This window comes from Durio zibethinus, chromosome 17, assembly GCF_047325235.1.
Source record: "Durio zibethinus cultivar Kanyao isolate XHJ-2024 chromosome 17, ASM4732523v1, whole genome shotgun sequence".
NCBI lineage: Eukaryota > Viridiplantae > Streptophyta > Magnoliopsida > Malvales > Malvaceae > Durio > Durio zibethinus.
The window spans coordinates 1,643,128-1,659,929 of NC_143178.1; the positions used below are offsets into that span (position 1 = coordinate 1,643,128).

Genomic DNA, 16,802 nt, shown 5'->3' on the forward strand with positions numbered 1-16,802 from the left:
AGAGGCTACTTAATATAATTGCATTTTTCATTTATCAAAATAAATAAAATTCGTCGTAAATAAATAAATAAATGATATTGACATCATATTAATCCCGTAAAAATTCTGTACTAATGCGGTCACATGTAGCTTTGACAATGACAATAATCCGCTGCAACAAAAATAAAAAGCGAAACAAAGAAAGAGTCGATGCCCTTTAATTATTGTTTCTTTTGCCTCCTATGCAGCTTCCTCGCCCACAGGCTCTTTCGTTGCATTCTCATCACCGTGGCTAGTGCTAGTGCTATTGCTATTATCCAAGCCATCGGTGGGTGTAGAAACCGTCGTGCCGTCTTCACTTATAAGCCCTGCAGCTACGGCTCCTCCAACGTCGCTAATGTTCCCATATATTGAAATCACCATTGCAACAGCGGCTGTGCAGAATGCGATTCCAAAAGAGGTTCCTACATTTCCGGCAGCGGCTCCTGATGCTACTGCAAAGCCTGAACAAGTTCCCATCATTTTCACCCACGAGAACCAGATTGCAAATGCACCTTCTTTCCCAGCTGGTGAAGAGTCCATCAACAAAACTCGGCCAAAAGCATGCAAGAGTCCTGTCGATGTGCTTTGCAATGCCGCAAAAATCAAGATATGTTGTCTCTGCCAGTTGTCCTTTCGGAATTGGAATCCTGTCCCCGAAGTTACTAGTGATAAAATGAGTCCAAGCAGATGCATTTTCACAGCATTTGTCTTTAAAACAAGCTGAATTGGTTGTAGTAGTGGCAGAGAAACTGAGGGGAAAATGAAATAAATCAACCAGGAATAAAGCAAGAACACCGGCTTAAGGCAGAGTTCACCAACCAAATAGAGTAACCCTCCTGTGAAAATGCACATTGATGTGAATGAAGAAAGACCAACAACAATAAGGCTTCCAAGTCCATGATGATATTTAAAAATGGAGAGAAAATGGTCTTTTGGTAAAGAAGAGGCAATGGTTTTCCCAGGCCTTAAGGTAATAACGTGAACTATTCCAGCTAACCACTTGAGTCCACTAAAAATCGAGACAACCCACAGGCCGGTAAATTTATCATTAATTCGAAGCATATAATATACAAATGCTGCTATTACAGCAGAGCCTAAGCAACCGGCAGCAGTGGCATAGAGCGACAGCCAACTTGAGACACCTCTTCGAACTTGGAATTGATGTCTTTGAAGGGTTGGTCCAGTGAAACCTTGGATCATTAGGCCATGATGACGGGTGTGGGAGGCAGTAGCAACGGTAATGGCAACCACGATTGGAGCAATATAGAGAGGGAAAATCCATGTGACTCTGAAGAATCCAACGGGTAGACAAAAGAATGATCCAATGGCAGTTGCAGCTCCAGCAACAACTTGCTGGTTCCGGCCATGGTCAAGGTTGGTGGAAACGAAACGGAGCGCAGGGCCAACCAGAATTAGGCCTATTGCCCAAGAGATTGAAGTCCACTCTAAGGGGGAGACTTTGGAATTGCCAATTGGTATGGAACGGCGAGTAAGTCGCTCGTACCTATAATTAAACGCACAGATTATGAATTGCCTTGAAGAAGTTTCATGTGATGGTATGGCAAGAGATAAGAACAAACAATGACCAAGAATTGCCCAAAGCGTGTCTCTCAATTATAAGAAACTCAACATTTTATTACATTGATCATATAAATACGAGTCAAACTAATATTTTAAGCATCAGAATCCTTAACCTTACATGCTAATGTTGATAATAATATTTAGGGTCAAGCGTCAATGATAGTATGTTTTGAGAAATATGTATTGACACTTACAGTTGCATTTCATTGATTTTACAAGTCAAGCCCTTGGCGCTCTTGCTCCATCCTCGAAGTGGCTCAGAAGGTAATTTAACTATTTGACTAATGACGAGAGAAAACACTATGGGTATAAGAACTGTATGAACAAAGTAAGAGCACATTTCATACGCATACCAAGCCCAAAGTTCCTGTCTTGTAGGCTTACGCTCAAGCCTTGAATATGTTCTGTAAGTCTCCCTTGCTCTCTCCATTTTCATGGAAATGTCACGCACGTCAGAGGTCGACCTGTTCATTTCCTGTTCATTTGATTCAGTTGCCTGGACTAGTTCCTGATTGCTTTGAATTTCGGAACTCTCTTCTGCCATGTTTGTTCTCTGCTTGTGAGATGAAACAGATGTAGGTGATGAAGGAAGACGTTGTTCGACGACAAATAAATTTGTTTAGGAACAAAGGTCGGCAAGCGATCGGCACTAAGCAGAGGGTGAAGAAAGAGGCTGATATAAGGATGAAAATGAACAACATCGTAAATTATAAAGAATACAGAATATGTTCATTGTTTCCTGTTGTGAAATTTTCAAAGAGTCAGGCAAGGCAAACCTCGTTATGCTCATTTATGAATTTAAATAGAGGAAACATAATTGGCATCATTCCTTGTCACATTGACAATACTGTCTTTATTTATTCTTTTAAAGTAAAAAATAAAAAAAAAAAAGTCAAAGATTTTATAACATATGAGATTATTATGATTAGGTAAAAATGTTTTATTCTTTATCCTTTCAATAATTTGGGCTCGAGCCATAACTTGCTCTAAGTTTTAATGGGCTTAAAGATGCTCACTGACACCAACGTTCAGATTGTGAAATTCTCGTCTAGATGAATTTAGCCCAAAACTTAAGCCCAACACATCAGTTCAGTTTAAGAATAGAATTCTTGATTCTCACATTTTATTTTTTTTTATTAAATAAATATGGTATTTGACTTGTATATATAATCATATCTTTTCAGGTTTGAAAACTTTTTCTATATTTAAAGTTATAAGAATTTGAATTTTACTCATTGAAATCACTTTATTTTATTCGATCGAGCCATAAAATGTATCTAATTATTTTATTTGTACTATTTTTTACATTATTTACTTTAAAATATAAAATTATGGCAAAGTACTGTTATGATGTGTGCTATTATGATATTGTATAGAAAAGTCAATAAAATATAAACGAAAATGTCTGAAAATGAAAGGTAAATAGAACTTTGAGTGAAATTTCCTTTATATTCCACTCAATTTTGAAGTTCAAATTTCGAATACTTGGATATGACCAAATTAAAGCAAGAATTGAATAATAGGGACACGAGGCAATGGCTGCCTTGACCAAACAAGCAATTAGAAAAACAATGCGTGAGCCCCAGTCCATCTACCTATCTAATTTATCAAATAAAAAAAATTACGAGTTAAAAATATTATAAATAATTACTCACAAATTAAACTACATAATTTAATACACAAAATAAAAAAAATATATTTAAGTCGCACTTTCGAAATTCAAACCTATTCTGTTATTATTATTATTATTTCTTTTTTTTTACTTTCCTTTGGTTGAATGATAGCTTAAAAAAATCCATTCAAATATATAAAAACATTTCTTTTTTTTATTTTTGTTATAAAAACATTGTAGTCTTCCACGAGCATAATTTCTTTTAATTTATTTTTCTCTTCCGCCCACCATTTTTCCCCTTCCATTCATGCAATGGATGGTTCCATCAAAAGCTAGTATCGTTGATTTAAACCATCCATTTCTAGATGACTTAGCTTGGCTTTTCTCTAAATTACTCAAGTGCTTATTTTCCTGCTCCTTCTGATTGCCGTCTTGGACCAAAATAATAAGCCAACTAAGATTTTTTGTAATTGGTTTGTGTCGGTCAAGACACGTGTTCAAGACTTACAAGTTAAGACTTAAAATTCATTTAGACCGGCAAACACCTTTTTTTTTTTTTTTAATATAAAATTATATAATAATATATGAACTTTTTTTTAAAATATAAAATTATATAATAATATATGAATTAATTAAATTAAATTTTAAAATTAAAAAAAAATCATTGTTTTCCATGGCAGAGTCATCAGGAAACTAAAATCATATGATTATTCTTTTAAGCTCTTATTCTACAGCCGCACAAAATAAGAAAATGACAGTTGGAGACATTTAAAGTTTGAAATTTTGTATTTGAACTAAAAAACAAATACGATGCAAATGACGAAACATAACTTAGATTTATAGAAATTATTTATACATGTATAAATTAACAGAAAAGGAATTATTCATCCATTAATTAATCTGAATAGACATAAAGAAAAAGTTAAACATCTACTTGAAATCTAAATTACATAAATCCTTGAACTCGAAAAAAATCAAACTCAAATTATACGTTTTGATAAATTAATGTAGTATGACTTAATTATATAAATTATAAACATGCGCCATCTTCGATCTTCTTCGCACTATATTCACCTAAACAAATTGTATTTGAAAATTTTAATATTTTATCAACAAATTTGATGACGATTGATAATATTAATCAAAACCAACGCTTCGATTGGACTACCAAAATATCTATCTATCATTAAGTCAACTTAATTTAATCTATTTTTTTTTTCTAATCACTATGTTTAATATTCTATCAATAAATCCGTTATCTATCGATGGCAGTATCCTAAACCAACACATGAATTGATAACGTCAACCTAATTTGTTCAATATCTAGTCTCTAGTTGCTTCTTTGATTGATGAAATCATTTTTTTTATTAAAATAAAACGTGAATATTTCAAACAAGTGGGTCGGCTCAACCATTTACGAAGAAGGAGAAAAAAACTAAAATAAAGTTGAATTTATGCAAGCAAATTTAGCAGACAATACTAATATTAATATTTATTTTACCCTTCCTTTGTTTAAGAAATCATTGAGCGACGACTTTGAATCAGACAAGAAGCCGAGAAAATGGATTTTTAATTTTTTATTAATTGTCGAATGATGGGATTGCTCCAATCTTATGTCACTGTATGAAAAAATAATTAATTATCAAAACTATATAATTATATATATTGTAATATAATTTTGTTTAATCCTAATTAGAAACATCTATATAAACATAAATTATTTTATCTATTTTCTCTTTTAGTTAATGTTGCAATAAGTACAAGCATAGTTCTTGTATCTTACCAACAAATAAATTAGTCAAATGGTATTGTGATATATTGTTATCAAAGGTAAGAGTATTTTTCTGTATATGTAATGACAAAGTTTTTTTCATTGTTTACAATAAAAATGATGCTTCCCAGCCCCCTTGAGCAATTTGAGATTGTGCCATTGATTGATTTGAAGATTGGAAATTTGTATTTCTCACTCACGAATTCATTTTTATTTATGCTGTTAATTTTAGAAATATGTTTGTTTGCTTGCTAATATGATGGTTGGGGCATAGTTTAGTAATGACAAATGTTTTTTCATTGTTTACAATAAAAATAATGCTTTTTTCACTGTTTACTAAATAATTATATAAAAAAAATAAAAATAAAAAACTACGTGTACAATAACATAAATAGTAACTTGAAGAGTGCATTAGGGCATACGTTAGCATTACCCCTTTTAATAGATTGTATTTAAGGAATGTCTATGTTACTCGAAAAGTACGGGTACAAATATTTATTTTAAAGTTATTTCTTTTTTGTTTTATCTTTAAGAAAGGAAAATTATAACAATTTATTTTTTTTTCATTTATTAATATTTGAATCAATTGACGTTTAAAAAAAATGTATTCATATAATATTTTTTTAATTAAATAAATAATAAGATAGAAAACCTTTAAGGAAATTTTAAGAACTCAAAAAAAAAACAAAAACGTTGTCATTTTCCATATTTTTCCATTGACCCAATCAACGTTGTTTCATTCCGCATTTCCACGCCACTCGACGCTAAAAGCAGTTCCTTAAGTCCTTGGCAGCACGAACCGCAATCAAATTCTATTATCGGCTGCTCTGCCTCTCCTCTGTTTTATCTCCTCTACATCAATGGCAACGAGCATGAGCTCCCATTTCTGCCTCCAAACCTCAGAATCCAAAACTAGTCATTTTCCTAACTGGTATTCACCAGAAACAGGAATCTATTCCAGTAAACATTCCTCTATATCTCTCTCCACTGATCCATTTCTTGATATTGTTTCCTTCATTTTCTCTCACCGACATGATGGGGTCACTGCTTTGATTGATTCCTCCTCTGGGTATTCAATATCTTACTCAAAGCTTTTACCTTTGGTGCAATCAATGGCTTCTGGTCTCCACCACCTGGGTGTTTCTCAAGGTGACGTGGTCATGCTGTTGTTGCCAAATTCTGTTCACTTTCCCATTATTTTCTTGAGCGTTTTATATTCAGGTGCAATTGTTACCACAATGAATCCACTAAGTAGTATGTTGGAGATCAAGAAACAGATTGCTGATTGTAATGTGCGTTTTGCTTTTACTCTACTCGAAAAGGTTGACAAACTTAAGAACTTGGGTGTTCATGCAATCGGGGTACCAGAAAATATGGACCTGGATGCAGAAAAGATTGGTTTTTTACCATTTTATAAGCTTATTGGGGGCCAATTTGGTAAGGCACCAAGGCCAGTGATTAGACAGCAGGACGCTGCGGCAATAATGTATTCATCAGGTACTACAGGTGTTAGTAAGGGAGTTGTATTAACACATGGGAATTTTATAGCAATGATTGAGCTTTTTGTAAGATTTGAGGCTTCACAGTATCAGTATTCAAGTTCAAAGAATGTGTATTTAGCTGCCCTACCAATGTTCCATATATATGGCTTGTCACTTTTTGTAGTTGGATTGCTATCGTTGGGGTCTAGCATTGTTATCATGAGGAGATTTGATGCCAGTAAACTGGTAAAAGTAATTGATAATTATGGAGTTACTCACTTTCCAGTTGTTCCACCTATACTAACAGCATTGACAATGAGAGCCAAGGGTGTTTGTGAAAATAGCTTGAAGAGTTTGAAACAGGTTTCCTCTGGTGCTGCACCCTCGAGCAGGAAAGCCATAGAGGACTTTTTTGAGGCTCTTCCTCATGTTGATTTCATTCAGGTACTAAGGCTTAAGTTTAACAAACACCTCTTAAGTTATTATGCTCTTACAAATTATAGCCCAATAATAATCCATTTAAATGTTGTGCCTTTCTGTTTTTATCGACTGAGAGCTTACTACTTTCTCTTAGGACGCTAGTGTTGAATTTGAATTTACATCTTTATCGATTTCTTAGGGCATTACTAAGCTTGCTTGAATTTATCTGTTTATAGGGTTATGGCATGACCGAATCAACTGCAGTAGGAACTCGTGGCTTCAACAATGAAGAACATCATAAATATTCTTCAATAGGACTTCTGGCACCAAACATGCAAGCCAAAGTGGTGGATTGGAATTCTGGCTCTTCTCTGCCTCCTGGCTGTTATGGTGAGCTTTGGCTAAGAGGACCTGCAATTATGCAACGTAATTAATTAACTCTTCTCTGAAATGTGTGTGTCCTTATCTTTATGGCGCTTTGATTGTGACATTTAAACTGTTTCTTTCTATTCTTGTATTCTTATTCTCACCTTTCCCTTTTTGCCATGATCATGGTCCAGTTAATAATGCAATGATGCAAACATGCTTGCATTTTGTTTTAAGTAGTCCATGCTGTAGGAAAAGACAATTTGCTCAATTTATGTCTATCAAAAATCTAAACTTCCTACCAAATTTTGGATTACAAGGAAATCATATGGCAATCACAATTCAATAGGATGAAGGACGACATAATCTCCTAATGGATCTTGCTTTTTTTTATTTTGGCCCAAATTCCTAACCTATTCTTTGGTATATTATTTGATAATCTTCTCTTGATTTTCCAGGATACTTAAATAATGTTGAGGCCACCAAGATGACAATTGACAAAGATGGTTGGCTACGTACTGGTGACATTATTTGTTTCGATGAAGATGGGTATTTGTATTTATCTGACCGCTTAAAAGAGATTATAAAGTACAAGGGCTATCAGGCATGACTTCTTTTCTGTGCCATTCTAATACTTTCTGACCAGACATAATCTACCGATCTCAAATCACTTTTAACATGGTATTTTTAATGTTATTGTGGTGCCAGATAGCCCCTGCTGATTTAGAGGCCATCTTGATTTCCCATCCTGAGATACTTGACGCTGCTGTAACTTCGTAAGTCTTATTTTTCATCTTTATCTGGAGGACATTTCGACACATTCTGGAGTGAATTACTTTGGGTTCTTCTTCCTAAAATGAATGTCCATTGTTAAGCATTTGCCTCTGATTTCTCAAAAGATAATGCAGCCATTTAGAGCACTATCTGTATGTGGTACAATAAACTGCAAAGTGCAGAACTGACTAATAAGTGAAGCAGGGTTATATTGTAGATTAATGTCCCATTAAATTGTCTATGGAATGAGTAATTGCAACCATTAGAAGGTCACCTCAAAACTACCGAACATGGTGATATATCTATTAGCACCGATCATATTTAGCCTTGAATGATGGAGTTAAATAGCATCCAATTGCTTCATTTGACCTTACCTACTGTCATCTTTATTATACTTATAATTTTTTTTTGGGTGCTTTAGAGCCATTGATGAAGTATGCGGTGAGATTCCTGTGGCATTTGTGGTGAGGAGGGATGGCGGCACGCTGACCCAGGAAGCTGTCATGGACTTTGTGGCTAAGCAGGTATGGAAGTTCTTGAAATCTATGGATACCATACACACCCTTCTTTCAAGTATTTACAAAATCATGCCCAATGTAACACAAGCTTAATACTCTTCTGAGCTCTTTTACTGTCATGTTTATCAAACACTTACCATGTACTCTTTATTTATATTAGGTTGCACCTTATAAGAAAGTAAGAAGGGTGCTATTTACAAAATCAATACCAAAGTCTGCTGCAGGAAAGATCCTCCGAAAAGAACTTAGGAAGTTCTTAAGTTCTCGACTTTAAGATCTTTGTTCAGGGTAGAGCCAATTTTATGCAGAGAAGGTAGGACATATAGCTATAAAGACACGTATCTGAATAATTTTGCTCGTCTAGGTAAACAGCAATCTGCTGCTACATGTATCAGTCTTGAAAGAAAGTGCAATTCAGTCATAATATAAGATATCGATTTGGCATTTGGGTTTGATATGTTTAAGTCAGAATGATGTTTTATTACCTTCTTTTTCCTCATATTCACGTAAGGTTCATTACCTATTATCAAGCCCTGTATTTTAGTTAAATATATGGTCTTATTTCAGCCCTTCAAGTCATGCAGTTCTTCGATACAATTATTATGTAAAACTGCATTATATTAGCGGTGAATGAACCTTGAATGGCATTTTGAAGTTTGAGAACATCCTGTAATACATCATTAGAAATCTTTAAGCTTAAAAGACATTGCTATTATTATTCATAATCATGCTATTAAATGGAGAAAAGTCGTGGCTCTATGCTATATAAACAAAGAAAATCCCGGTGGGTAGAAAAGAAAATTTTATACCATAAAAACAGAAAATTCAATCATTAGGAAAATTAAAACCGAGGGCCAGAGGATTTAGTTTCTTAAAGTGGGTTGGGCCTGGTTTATGGCTTACAACACTTTCCGTTTCACCGGATGAAATTCCTGCGGCGTATTATGTCATTTTGCAATCTTTTGGGCGTTCCGGAAAAGGTTCCAAATTACATTAGAGGTCCAAACGAAACCTTAATGAAATAAATATTGGAAAATTATCCAATGCCTTTTTTTCCTCTTTTTCTACGTAAATTAAATAACTTTCAAAGTCTTATATTATTTTTTCCCCTTAATTATAATTTTTTATGTAAATTAACCAAGCCGCGCTCTTAACTGTCGCCATATCCAAAAAAAAAAAAACTCATTTTGTTTGATGACAACGTTATTTCACGTCATACAAACTTTTGAAAATTCCTACGTCACCTCACATGGTGAAAATTACGATCTTCTTGGAATTTCTGGTTACTCTTTTGCAGTTTCAATGGCAACTCCATTGGTGGCCACACCCATAAATTTGTCGCTCTCCCTTCCTAACCACCATCATTCCAAATCCTTTCCTTTTACTTGTTTCACTTCTAAACCAAACCTCCACAGGATCCCTAGAATTCCAACACCTGTTGCTTTCAGTGGAAACCCACACTTATACAAGCATGATCATAATCACCCCGGTGCTCGTGCTACCCATAAGTCATTGCTATCCATCAGAGTTCTTAGGCCCAACTCCAACTTCTTGCAAATGGGTCGTCAAGAAACTAGCTCTAACAGGTCAAATCCTCTGCTTCAGACAGTAGCAACATTTCCACCTCTACTATCTCTCATAAAGTTAGTAAATTTCCTTTTTTTTTAAATTATTATTATTAAAAAATAAAACTTTATCAAATGTTTCTTGACATTTCTTGAAGGGTTATTCTTGTTTTATAATTTATATAGGTATTTGGGGTATTGCACTTGGTTGTTTCGCTTGGAATAGTTCTGGCAATGGATAAGTTCTTAAAGAAAGCTTTTGTGGCTGCTGCTATAGGGTTTCCCAGCGCATTATTTGGAATGTTTTGTATATTTTCTGTTTTGGTCATACTTGATACTACTGTCCGTGCTGCTGCAACAAGCTTGATGAACTTTTTTCAGCTAGCCCTGATGTTCATTCAGAGATGGCTTCCACCGTTTTATGTTCCGGCTTTGGTGGTTCTGCCATTCTGTTAGAGACATTCCTGCTTCTTCAGGCCTCAAGATATGCTTCATCATAGGTATTATACTACCATAAGCTTTAATGAAGAATTTTTTTTTGTTAAGGGTGATATTTTCTGAGTTGTTGATTCTTTTTGGATTCACTAGTTTCATTTTACTTTATTCGAATTGCATCAATTCATTTACATGGCTTCTCAACGAGCATGGACAATTACTGTTCTCTTTCGAGAATCCGAGATACTACGAACAAAAATGCCTTCAAAATCAGAAGACCTCGTTGCTTCCAAATGTAAGCTAGAAGATTTATGACAATTGGAACCTTCATTTTAAGGCTATTTGTTTCTTTGTTTTGAGTAGCTAGTAATGTGTTTCGTAGTGGACTGGAAAGTTGAATTTTAAATTTGTACTTTTGGGATGAAAAAAGGTGAATTATTTGCTAGCTGGAACCTTCCTCTGAACTTTTATCTAGAGTAGAGAGGTTTGCCGTGTGTCAGTGTCTGGTAGAAGTTTTCACTTTTTGTTGTTGTAAGTCTAGGGTGTACATACAAGTGTCTCTGTCTGATTGAAATGTTAGCATCTATCCAATATTGTACTTTTACTCTGAAATGAATCACTATTTCACCAGGAGAAAACTGGTGATGTTTTCTGTGTTTATCCTAAACTCACCGTAGTCTGTAACTAACAATAATGGCTCACTTCTGTGTTAATTTCTCACATGTTTTATTTCAGTCTACTTACTCACTTGCTGTAAACTATGCAAAAGATAAATAAACAAAGAAACTTGTGTACATCATTTGCCTTTTTCTGAGTTAGAACATCAGTTATTCATGCATGCCTACTGTTAAATCTTTTAATCCATGGTTTGCTGTTTGTTATTAAATTCTGTCACAACATCTTAATCTTTAATATAGTAGCAATTAAGTGCTTAAATCTTCTGCAGCGGGAGGCTGGTTAGCTTCACTTTGTGTAGCTGGTTTTACAGCTATTGCCGTGAGAAAAATTGTGAAGACAGAAATGACGGATGCCGAGCCTATGGCAAAACCTTCCCCCTTTTGTCCTATAGAATTTTGGACTTGGGGTGGTATCTTTCTTGTATCATTTGTTAGTTCAATATTTTATACTACAGCTTTGGGTACAAGTGCTCGAACATGTCTCCCCTTCCTACTTGCCTCCACCGTCCTAGGATACATGGTTGGTTCTGGCTAAACTTTCAGTTTCGTCTTCAGAGCAAATTCATATGAACAAAGTTTTTCCTGATAACAACAATAACAAACTTTTACACTCGCTTTCCATATCTACATTTTTGTGATTTGAATATTTTTATTTCTCTTTGAAAGTTTTACCAATTTTCATTCTTCTGATGTTCAGGTTGCCATCTGATGTGAAAAATGTTTTTTATCCAATTATTTGCTGTGCACTCCCAGCAGATCTGGCAGCATTGGCCTTTGGGTACTTTTCCCGAGCAGGAGTTATGCAATCTTAGGTAATGTTGAAAAGTTAAACTTCCTTATTCTTTGGTTAAAGGAAAACCAATATGGACATGTTACATATGCATCCTGTCCTCGAATATGCAATTCTTGAAGATTTTCCAGTATTAAGGTTTCAGCTTTATGTGCACGTGATTGTTATTCTATGTTGATATGATAATGTTGCTCTTGATTCCTGCAGGATATTACCTTAACAAAGGTGTCCTCCAATCCCGTAGCTGGTGATATTCTCATGGGATTTTTGGGTTCTGTTATTCTTTCTTGTGCTTTTTCAATGTTCAAACACAGAAAGTTAACTACCTGCCCTTCACGTCCAGCAAAATGAGAATTTCATAATCTGCCTTTCACATTTTCAATGATCAAAAGGCCAACCATAAGTTTTACCCCAAGGGTCAACTATTCTGTTATAAAATATTCATCTTAATGGCAGATCTTAGCACCGGATTTGTCATCAGGTTTTGCCCTAATTAATGAAACGCTATTGTACAAACTAATAACTGTTGCTCTTGATTTTTACAGCTTGTTAAGATACATGCAGCTTAGATTTTCATATCTATCATTGTCTCAAGTTTGTTTTCTTTCTATTCAACTGCTCTTGTCGGACGTCTTGTTGGGTTCGAACCAAGTCTGACTGTTTCAATTCTACCAAGATGTATAACCGTGGCATTAGCTCTCAGCATTGTTTCCTTTTCTGAGGGTAAGATAACTTACCATACTCTGCCGAAGGTGGCAGGCAACTAAATCTTCTGATTCATATATGACATATTACTCAGAGCACATAAATGGAGATGAATCGTGTTTCATTTGTTAACTGTGTAGATTATCGTATTAATTTCAGTGGATATGGTACCTTGTCTATATTGCTTGTAGGTGCCAATTCATCTCTCACAGCTGCTGCGGTTGTAGCGACTGGTCTGATCGGTGCAAATTTTGTGCAAGTAACGCTTGACAAATTACGCTTTCGTGACCATATCGCTAGAGGAATAGCGACTGCATCTAGGTATGTACCTCAACAGTAAATAAAACCAGTGGGAGCTCACCATTATTACGACAATTGAATGTACTTCTTGTCTCTCGAAGTTGTCTTTTTTCGTACTCATCATCTATGCTCTTGATTATGCATCTATTCTCAAAAGTTGATCTATACTTGTTTTGTTCCAGTGCCCATGGATTGGGAACAGCTGCATTGTCAGCCAAGGAGCCTGAAGCCCTTCCCTTTAGTGACGTTGCCTATGGTCTCACAGGTATATTTGGCTCAATGTTTTGCTCAGTCCCTGTAATCAGGCAAAGCCTGCTCGCTTTGGTTGGCTGACAATATGATAAGTTGTAACAGTGCTGCACATTTGCTTGTTGATTACCACTCTAAAGCTGTCCCACGAGATTGAATTATTGTACAGCCACAAAGCCTTCTTTCATTGATCAGCACAACTCTAAAAAATGATATCATGTTGCATTTTTTTTTTTTTTGGATAAAATGATGTTGCAAATATTTGATCATATGATTGTTGTGTGTTTCTAATATGGATTTAATGAAATGCTCTCGTTTTGCTTCCCTCGAAACGTCAATTAAAAGTGGCAACAAATTAAAAAAGAGATGAGTTTGGTTCAAGCAACAATGATTACGAATCCTTGGAACTTACAGCCATATCTTTGTTCCGACTACCATATAAGCCCCATACAATGAATCATTATATGTTTTTCTTGTAGAAATAATCTGGAAATCTCATAATTCAATTCACATATTTTCTAATTTCCCTTTTTTTCTCCCAAATCTCTTCCAAACTTAAAAATATAACTTTGTGGGAAATAAATGTTTTCCTTTTTTAATTTTCCCATATACTCCTACACATGACTTACAAGGATGTTATATATTAGTACAGAACATTCAAGCTTAGGTACACCAGCGGCAATGGATTGAAATACATACAAATTTTGAGGAAAATGAAAATTATAAACGTCATGAATGCACTAACAAGTAACAAGATCATGACACCATGGTACACATGGCGCAAATTTCTGTGCTAGTGGGAACATCTGAACATCCTAGTTCCTTACTGCTGTGAACATCTAAGCGTCCTTCGAGATAAACGAAACTCTTGCTAAAGGTAGACTTGAGATTTGAGTTAACTCGTGCAATAAATAGAAAACGAATATTTTATCAATTATTTAGCCAAAGAGAGAAAAGATAGCAAGTACAGTTACACTGACACTGCTTTTGGTGCTAACTGCTCAGACAGACAGAAACCATTATCCATACAAGTGGGAACTTCCTTTGCAGATAAACAAATTACTATGTTCTTGTTCTTAGATTTTTCAGCACAGAAACTTGCCTAGAACTACTTCCTGTTAGATCTTACCAAGCTTGTAAGTTCGTTTCAACCCTATACCTTAAATAGTTTATGGGCTTTCAGAGCTTAATATCTTTTTTTTTTAAGGGTTCTTATTTCATGTTTTTCAGTTGTTAATTAAAAAGTTTGTATTTTTTTTATCTAAATGTGATGCCTTTTTGCCTTAATATTTAGGCTGAGAAATGGGTTTATGCTATATGTTGTTTATTGTTTCTTTCTTCCTAAGGTTACTCTGATGTTATTATTCAAATGGGTTTTTCTAATTAAACGGTAATAATTCATGGTTTCAGGGTTTTGGATGGTTTCATCTTAATGTGGTTTGATATTCACATTTTATTTGTCTGTTTTGAGATGAGGTTTGTATGGAATCTTCTTCATTAGTTATCTAAAACTTGTTTCATAGTTTTTACCTTGATGGGTTTGCTAAACTCTGCCCCGAAGTAGTCATTTACAGAATTTGAGATAGCTTTATTCTGATTCAGTGTGCTTTTGTTTTTGATTCTTCAGTTTCTTGGAGTTTGGATTGAATTTCTCACCTTTTTTTCATCTCTTTATGTATATTTTCTGTATTGCAATCTGTTTAGTAGAGCCTGCAATCTAGTTTTCTTCCGCATTTCTTGATACCTTTAGTACTTTTCACTGTCTTTTCAGAAGGTGTATATGTTTATGCAAGCAAGTTTTTCTCAGTTTCTGTTCTCTAGCAAAGAGTTGAGGTCACTACATGGCATTGCTAGGGTGATATTTTTATTGTGCGCCTGCGCATCCAGCATCTTCTATGAAGAAGAAAGTAGGGAACTGATAATGGAACATAGAAGGATACATAAGACTTAAGACAGGCTTGGATTTATCGCATCTTGATGCTCGAAAACCATTTAGTATAATTATAGAAAATTTTCATGTGCCAATTGGAATTTTGTTTTTGTTGATGTTGTGCTGCAGAGCCAAATAATAGCTTGAAGATGGGGTCTTATTCCAATAAAAACATGATGCCTGAAACTGACATTGGATCATCCGTTTCACCTTTTTCTTGGTTTTATCATTACAACCCCGCATCCAAACCCAGCTTAAGTTCTATGCAACGATCTCAAATACATCATGAACCTGGTCTTGTTGTTGCTCCCATTCGTTCCATTGCTCCTACACCTGAGTCAGGGAGCAACAATGCTTTGGGGAGTAAAACCACAAAGGTGGGGAAACAGACGCCTTCTATGAAGGGTTCTAATCAAATTGCATCCAAGGTTCTGAGACCAAAGCAGCCCAAGAAGAAACCCTCTGTTCCTAAGAAGGCAAAGGGACTGATCATTACCGAAGCCAAACGTGAGAAGAAGAATCTCAACATAGATCTTGATGGAACAAACTTTGATTTCTCTGGGGTGCCTTCCCCCATTTGCTCTTGTACAGGTGTTGGAAGAGTGTGCTACAAGTGGGGTGCCGGTGGTTGGCAATCCTCATGTTGTACTATTAATGTATCAGAATATCCTCTTCCCATGAGTTCCACCAGGCCCGGTGTTCGCATGGCTGGGAGAAAAATGAGCAATGGAGCATATTTGAAACTTCTTCTGAGACTTGCAGCTGAAGGTCATGATCTTTCTCATCCTGTTGACTTGAAGGACCACTGGGCTAGGCATGGTACAAACAAGTTTGTTACAATCAAATAGAGATGCAGATGGCTGGTGCTTGGGCATAATAATATAATAGTTTCAAATATATATTACTCCTCCGTTTTCTAGTTTGAATGTAGTTTGGTGCTCTATCCTAGAGATGGTCTGACAAGTTGGATTGTAAGTATCGTTTCTCTAACTTTCTTGGGTTAAAAACTTAGAAGGGGATGATGCTATGATGAATTTGGAAGCCGGATGCTGTAAAAATAACTTTAATGTAATTTTAATGGATATATTTCCTTCTCTGCAGTACCCTCTTTGCCCCCCCCCCCCCCCCCTTTTTTTTTTTTGCGTTACACATTAGGTATATTAATAGAATTCAGGTACCGGACATGAAGTTTCCTCGGAGAATATGAATTCCGAAAATTAGTTAGGCAAGGATGCAAAGTTGCATACCATCTTCTCTGCTTAGTTGCAGCTCGTGTGTTTATTGGTTCCGTCTGGATTCTAATGTATAGACCATATACATAGGACATGCAAAATTTTATATGGTAAAGTGCTCAAGGTCAATCATGGATAGTGAAAAAGATATTTTAGTTGATTTTCATAACGTTTCCCCTGAGATCCAAATTCGCAATTCTTTTATCTATTGACGAATTTCGTTGCTCTCTATTTGAAGTTCAGCTGTCCAGGATGAAAGCTGCTAAAGTTTCTCCCTCTTTGTTATCCATGTTGGTCAAACTTTAATAATTTGGATCCATCTGCCATACTTTTATGTTTACCATGGGTTTATGCAACGTTTCCTTTTAGCATGAG

General features: G+C 35.2%; 3 protein-coding genes and 1 pseudogene across 8 annotated transcripts; 3 read left to right on the forward strand and 1 right to left on the reverse strand.

The window, feature by feature from the left end:
* Positions 1-112: 112 nt before the first annotated feature.
* Positions 113-2,449, reverse strand: LOC111287596 (uncharacterized). The gene is made up of 2 exons (XM_022878246.2): positions 1,797-2,449; positions 113-1,525 (listed from the first exon to the last, which is right to left on the reverse strand). The coding sequence occupies exons 1-2, from the start codon at positions 2,144-2,146 to the stop codon at positions 220-222; spliced, it is 1,656 nt and encodes a 551-aa protein (XP_022733981.1). The 5' UTR covers positions 2,147-2,449; the 3' UTR covers positions 113-219.
* A 3,321-nt stretch (positions 2,450-5,770) lies between these two features.
* Positions 5,771-9,269, forward strand: LOC111286142 (AMP-dependent synthetase and ligase family protein). 2 transcript variants are annotated; one of them, XM_022875964.2, is made up of 6 exons: positions 5,771-6,910; positions 7,123-7,276; positions 7,711-7,856; positions 7,961-8,028; positions 8,448-8,550; positions 8,705-9,269. In XM_022875964.2, exons 1-6 carry the CDS (start codon positions 5,846-5,848, stop codon positions 8,816-8,818), a joined length of 1,650 nt encoding a protein of 549 aa, XP_022731699.2. In that variant the 5' UTR covers positions 5,771-5,845; the 3' UTR covers positions 8,819-9,269. The 2 variants fall into 2 exon arrangements, with proteins under 2 accessions (XP_022731699.2, XP_022731708.1); XM_022875973.2 differs by having other exon boundaries at positions 5,773-6,910; positions 7,123-7,312.
* A 70-nt stretch (positions 9,270-9,339) lies between these two features.
* On the forward strand, positions 9,340-13,556 carry LOC111286157 (plastidal glycolate/glycerate translocator 1, chloroplastic-like; annotated as a pseudogene). The gene is made up of 9 exons (XR_016328999.1): positions 9,340-10,187; positions 10,296-10,609; positions 11,491-11,751; positions 11,918-12,033; positions 12,219-12,328; position 12,428; positions 12,557-12,734; positions 12,908-13,037; positions 13,199-13,556. The product of XR_016328999.1 is annotated as a plastidal glycolate/glycerate translocator 1, chloroplastic-like (transcript).
* Positions 13,557-13,988: 432 nt separating this feature from the next.
* LOC111286165 (protein BASIC PENTACYSTEINE7-like) lies at positions 13,989-16,298 on the forward strand. Of its 4 annotated transcripts, none has more exons than XM_089745926.1 (3): positions 13,989-14,142; positions 14,271-14,401; positions 15,325-16,298. In XM_089745926.1, the coding sequence occupies exon 3, from the start codon at positions 15,345-15,347 to the stop codon at positions 16,041-16,043; it is 699 nt and encodes a 232-aa protein (XP_089602052.1). In that variant the 5' UTR covers positions 13,989-14,142; positions 14,271-14,401; positions 15,325-15,344; the 3' UTR covers positions 16,044-16,298. The 4 variants fall into 4 exon arrangements, with proteins under 4 accessions (XP_089602052.1, XP_089602053.1, XP_089602050.1 ...); XM_089745927.1 differs by lacking the exon at positions 13,989-14,142 and adding an exon at positions 14,676-14,741 and having other exon boundaries at positions 14,185-14,401; XM_089745924.1 differs by lacking the exon at positions 13,989-14,142 and adding an exon at positions 15,037-15,172 and having other exon boundaries at positions 14,185-14,401.
* Positions 16,299-16,802: the final 504 nt, after the last annotated feature.

Bases quoted from the DNA above. Each gene is read 5' to 3' on its own strand.
- LOC111287596 (XM_022878246.2), bottom strand. From the start codon at position 2,146: ATGGCAGAAGAGAGTTCCGAAATTCAAAGCAATCAGGAACTAGTCCAG. The intron at 1,526-1,796 runs GTAAGTGTCAAT...GTTTAATTATAG, and splicing joins AAAATCAATGAAATGCAACT to GTACGAGCGACTTACTCGCC.
- LOC111286142 (XM_022875973.2), top strand. From the start codon at position 5,846: ATGGCAACGAGCATGAGCTCCCATTTCTGCCTCCAAACCTCAGAATCC. The intron at 6,911-7,122 runs GTACTAAGGCTT...ATCTGTTTATAG, and splicing joins CTCATGTTGATTTCATTCAG to GGTTATGGCATGACCGAATC. The intron at 7,857-7,960 runs GCATGACTTCTT...TTGTGGTGCCAG, and splicing joins TAAAGTACAAGGGCTATCAG to ATAGCCCCTGCTGATTTAGA.
- LOC111286165 (XM_089745924.1), top strand. From the start codon at position 15,046: ATGTTTATGCAAGCAAGTTTTTCTCAGTTTCTGTTCTCTAGCAAAGAG. The intron at 15,173-15,324 runs GTAGGGAACTGA...GTTGTGCTGCAG, and splicing joins CATCTTCTATGAAGAAGAAA to AGCCAAATAATAGCTTGAAG.